Below are 4,940 nucleotides of genomic sequence, written 5' to 3' on the forward strand. Positions count from 1 at the left end.
GCCAAATTTTGCCAAAAATGAAAAGTAGAGAATTCTCCATTTTTATAACTTTATCTGATACATATACATGTACTTATGTTGTGTAGAAAGTTTGAGCTGATTCTGATCAAAATTGGATTTTTAACGAATTTTTAAAGTTGCTCCAAAATTGGGCCAAAGTCCCTGTACTATAGTACAGGGTCACAGGCCAAATTTTGCCAAAAATGAAAAGTAGAGAATTCTCCATTTTTATAACTTTATCTGATACATATACATGTACTTATGTTGTGTAGAAAGTTTGAGCTGATTCTGATCAAAATTGGATTTTTAACGAATTTTTAAAGTTGCTCCAAAATCGGGCCAAAGTCCCTGTACTATAGTACAGGGTCACAGGCCAAATTTTGCCAAAAATGAAAAGTAGAGAATTCTCCATTTTTATAACTTTATCTGATACATATACATGTACTTATGTTGTGTAGAAAGTTTGAGCTGATTCTGATCAAAATTGGATTTTTAACGAATTTTTAAAGTTGCTCCAAAATCGGGCCAAAGTCCCTGTACTATAGTACAGGGTCACGGGCCAAATTTCGTCAAAAATCAAAAGTAGAAATTTTCCATTTTTATAACTTTATTTGATACATATACACGTTCTTATGTTGTGTAGAAAGTTTGAGCTGATTCTGATCAAAATTGGATTTTTAACGAATTTTTAAAGTTGCTCCAAAATCGGGCCAAAGTCCCTGTACTATAGTACAGGGTCACGGGCCAAATTTCGTCAAAAATCAAAAGTAGAAATTTTCCATTTTTATAACTTTATTTGATACATATACACGTTCTTATGTTGTGTAGAAAGTTTGAGCTGATTCCAATTAAAATTGGATTTTTTACGAATTTTTAAAGTTGCTCCAAAATTGGACCAAAGTCCCTGTACTATAGTACAGGGTCACGGGCCAAATTTTGCCAAAAATGAAAAGTAGAGAATTCTCCATTTTTATAACTTTATTTGATACATATACACGTTCTTATGTTGTGTAGAAAGTTTGAGTTAATTCCAATTAAAATTGGATTTTTTACAAATTTTTTTTAAGTTGCTCCAAAATCGGACCAAAGTCCCTGTACTATAGTACAGGGTCACAGGCCAAATTTTGCCAAAAATGAAAAGTAGAGAATTCTCCATTTTTATAACTTTATCTGATACATATACATGTACTTATGTTGTGTAGAAAGTTTGAGCTGATTCTGATCAAAATTGGATTTTTAACAAATTTTTAAAGTTGCTCCAAAATTGGGCCAAAGTCCCTGTACTATAGTACAGGGTCACGGGCCAAATTTCGTCAAAAATCAAAAGTAGAAATTTTCCATTTTTATAACTTTATTTGATACATATACACGTTCTTATGTTGTGTAGAAAGTTTGAGCTAATTCCAATTAAAATTGGATTTTCTACAATTTTTTTCATTTTTGCTAAAATATACTTGTACAATACATATACATGTACATGTAACCTCTGCATGCATAATATAATAATGTATTATAAATATATTATCATTTGTTCTTCCAATTCCCTTTCCTTACTGATAGATTGGTTGATTCCAGTGTCTGGTGTGGTTGCTATTGTCCTGATATTGGTACTAGCCATTGGTATAGCCTCAGTATTGCTACTGGTAGCATGTGTACAGACTAAGAGACTGGGGAAAAGAACCCACTCTTCAAAATCAGCACTGGTATGATATAATACGCACATACAAAATATAGTTTTTATAAAATAATAAATAAATGAAGATAAATAAAAATAAATAAAATTAATAAAGCTTTAAAATTATTAATTAAATTATTATTATTATTATTATTATTATTATTAATTATTAATTTATTATTTGTAATAAATTAATAGTTTGTGTACTCCCGAACAAACTATTTTATAACTATTTTTAATAACTATTTTAATAGCTATTTTTAATATACACGTAGTTTTTAAAAATAATAAATAAATAAAGATAATTAAAAATAAATAAACTTTAAAATTATTATTATAATTATTAAAAATTTGGTATTTTAATAAATTATATATTTTATAACTATTTTTAATAACTTGTTTAGACGGCTTCTGCTGCCTGGTCCGAGTTTGATTCGAAGGCCGTGGAGAATGGGGCATTAATTGGAATAGGTACGTTTGGTCCGGTACACAAGGTCAGTGTCCCTGTGGGAGGAAAAGGAAAGAAAGGGAAAGAGACTAAGGAGGTCGCTGTAATCTCATTAAAATGTAAGTAAAATTATTTTTGATAATAATAATAATTTTTTGTACCGTAAATTTTTGAGGGCTATAAATTTTGCGAATTTGCTTTAAAATTTATTTTTCGGAAGTAATTTTTGTAAATTTTCAAAAATCACAAATTCCACAAAATTCATAGCCCTTGAAAACTTTGCACTATACAGTATTATATAATGTACATGAACATGTAATACCTATAATGTTTACATGTGTAATATAAATTACAATGTAGTGACTTCTCTCTCTCTCTCTCTCTCCCTCTCCCTCTCTCTCTCTCTCTCCCTCCCCCCCTCTCTCTCTCTCTCTCTCTCTCTCTCCCTCTCTCTCTCCCTCTCTCTCTCCCTCTCTCTCTCTCTCTCAGCTTCAGCTACTAAAAGAGACACTGATGATTTTTATGATTATTTGGAATTACTAAAAATAATATCAAATTTCAAGGATTCCTCCTCCCTGCCTGTCCTCCAGTTGGTTGGGTTCAATACAACAGAGACTCCTCACTACATCATGACTGAACTATCAACTCATGGAGACCTACTCACCTACCTTATTGACATCAGACAAAATGTAAGGGAATGTTTTATGTATTATTGAGTTTATTATAAATTTATTTGTACTTGTAAATGGATTCTTTCATTTTGTTATACTATTTATTTATTTTTTTTTTACCTACTTACTTTTACATTATTATTATTATTATTATTATCATTATTTTTTTATTTTTATTTATTTATTTTATTTTTAGATGGAAGGTGGTAGTATTCATGATGATATTCCAGCTAGTACTACAACTGGTGTACTACCTTATCGAGCTGATAGACTCAACCCTTCTGATGTACTCTCCTTTGCTAAACAAATTGCATCTGCTATGGTAATAGAGGGAGAGAGGGAGGGGAGAGGGAGGAGGGAGAGAGAGAGAAAAAGAAGGAAGATAAGTATGAAGACAAATGAAAGAAAGAGAATAAAATTATTCTTTTTAAATTCCCCTCTCCCTCTCTCCCCTACAGGATGCACTCTCAGATACTGGTATAGTCCACAAAGACTTGTCCTGCAGGAACATATACCTTGACTCAGGCCTCAATCTAAAGGTGGCATTCTTTGGTATAGTCCCGGCCTCCAGAGGACTCAAAAGAGACTCAGTATATCCTCTTGATCTTCCTCTCCGCTGGATGGCCCTTGAAAGCATTCTTGATAATAATAACTTCACTACTGCCTCTGATGTATGGGCCTTTGGTGTTACCATATGGGAGATTGTTACATTAGGTTAGTTTAATTATTAATAGAAATTAATGGTAGTATGTACATGTATGGAGGGTTTCCCACAAAGCATGCTAAGTGAGCTAAACAGCATGAGCTTCATGAGCTGACTAGCACTACAATACAGTACATGGCATTTGAGCAACTTTAAAAATTCATTGAAAAACCCAAATTTAATCGGAATCAGCTCAAACTTGATACACAATATAAGAACATGTACATGGATCAAAAAAATTATAAAAATGGAGAATTTGTTACTTTTCAATTTTGGCAAAATTTGGCCCGAGACCGTCCCTGTACTATAGTACAGGGACTTTGGCCCGATTTTGGAGCAACTTTAAAAATTATTCGTAAAAAATCTAATTTTGATCAGAATCAGCTCAAACTTTATACACAACATAAGAACATGTATATGCATCAGATAAAGTTATAAAAATGGAGGATTCTCTACTTTTCATTTTTGGCAAAATTTGGCTCGCAACCCTGTACTATAGTACAGGGACTTTGGTCCGATTTTGGAGCAACTTTAAAGATTCATAAAAAATCTAATTTTGATCAGAATCAGCTCAAACTTTCTACACAACATAAGTACATGTATATGCATCAGATAAAGTTATAAAAATGGAGAATTCTCTACTTATCATTTTTGCCATACATTATAGCACAGTAATTTATATATACAGCATGTACTATTAATATGAGGATGCCCCTTTCATTAAATTCCCCATTGTACACATACTTTAGGTGGGTTCCCATATAAGGGCATACCTGATAACAGTATCCTCTCCTACCTCATGAATGGAGAGAGACTGAGGTGTCCAGCAAACTGCTCCACTGAACTGTAAGATCTCTCTCTCTCTCTCTCCCTCCCTCCCTCCCTCCCTCCCTCCTTCCCTCCCTCCCACTCTTTCTCCTTCACCTCTTCAATCATTACTTAATGTCATTTCTCTCTTATTCTCCATTAGTTATTCTATCATTGAGTCTTGTTGGTTCCCTGATCCAAACTCCAGACCGACCTTTGAGCTACTTCATGAGACAATCCTCAACCAACTAACTCAGGGAGACTGCCAGCGTCTCCTCCGCCTCAACCCAAGAGACTTTCAGCCCTCCCCCAGCACAGACTCCGCCCTAGGCTCCTCCCCCTTTCCCGAGAGTACCGACACTTCATGTCACGACATTCAAGTCGACGAAGAAGACTCAATTTTACCCCCACCCCCTGAATTCACATCCGCCGTCAACCTAATGTTCCGAAAAGACTCTCTTGATCCTCCAGTCGCTATCACGCTGGAGTCCGTTGGTAGTGGGCGTGGCAAACGGATGCCCCTGGCGACGGATCTTGATGCCCCTAGGGTGTGTGTGGGCAGTAAAGTGTATGAGGTTATTGATGAGAATGAGACTAATGGAGCTACTGAAGTGTAGGGGAGTACAGTTGCAGGAG

General features: G+C 34.4%; 1 protein-coding gene across 1 annotated transcript; it reads left to right on the top strand.

Moving 5' to 3' along the window:
* The first annotated feature begins 1,519 nt into the window (after positions 1 to 1,519).
* LOC109582061 (fibroblast growth factor receptor-like) lies at positions 1,520 to 4,940 on the top strand. Its single transcript, XM_019996636.1, has 7 exons — positions 1,520 to 1,703; positions 2,080 to 2,242; positions 2,613 to 2,812; positions 2,991 to 3,116; positions 3,253 to 3,508; positions 4,247 to 4,343; positions 4,468 to 4,940. The coding sequence occupies exons 3-7, from the start codon at positions 2,753 to 2,755 to the stop codon at positions 4,919 to 4,921; spliced, it is 993 nt and encodes a 330-aa protein (XP_019852195.1). The 5' UTR covers positions 1,520 to 1,703; positions 2,080 to 2,242; positions 2,613 to 2,752; the 3' UTR covers positions 4,922 to 4,940.

This window comes from Amphimedon queenslandica, unplaced genomic scaffold, assembly GCF_000090795.2.
Source record: "Amphimedon queenslandica unplaced genomic scaffold, v1.1 AMPQUscaffold_13403, whole genome shotgun sequence".
Taxonomy (NCBI): Eukaryota; Metazoa; Porifera; class Demospongiae; order Haplosclerida; family Niphatidae; genus Amphimedon; species Amphimedon queenslandica.

Bases quoted from the DNA above. Each gene is read 5' to 3' on its own strand.
- LOC109582061 (XM_019996636.1), top strand. From the start codon at position 2,753: ATGACTGAACTATCAACTCATGGAGACCTACTCACCTACCTTATTGAC. The intron at 3,509-4,246 runs GTTAGTTTAATT...CACATACTTTAG, and splicing joins ATGGGAGATTGTTACATTAG to GTGGGTTCCCATATAAGGGC. The intron at 4,344-4,467 runs GTAAGATCTCTC...ATTCTCCATTAG, and splicing joins GCAAACTGCTCCACTGAACT to TTATTCTATCATTGAGTCTT.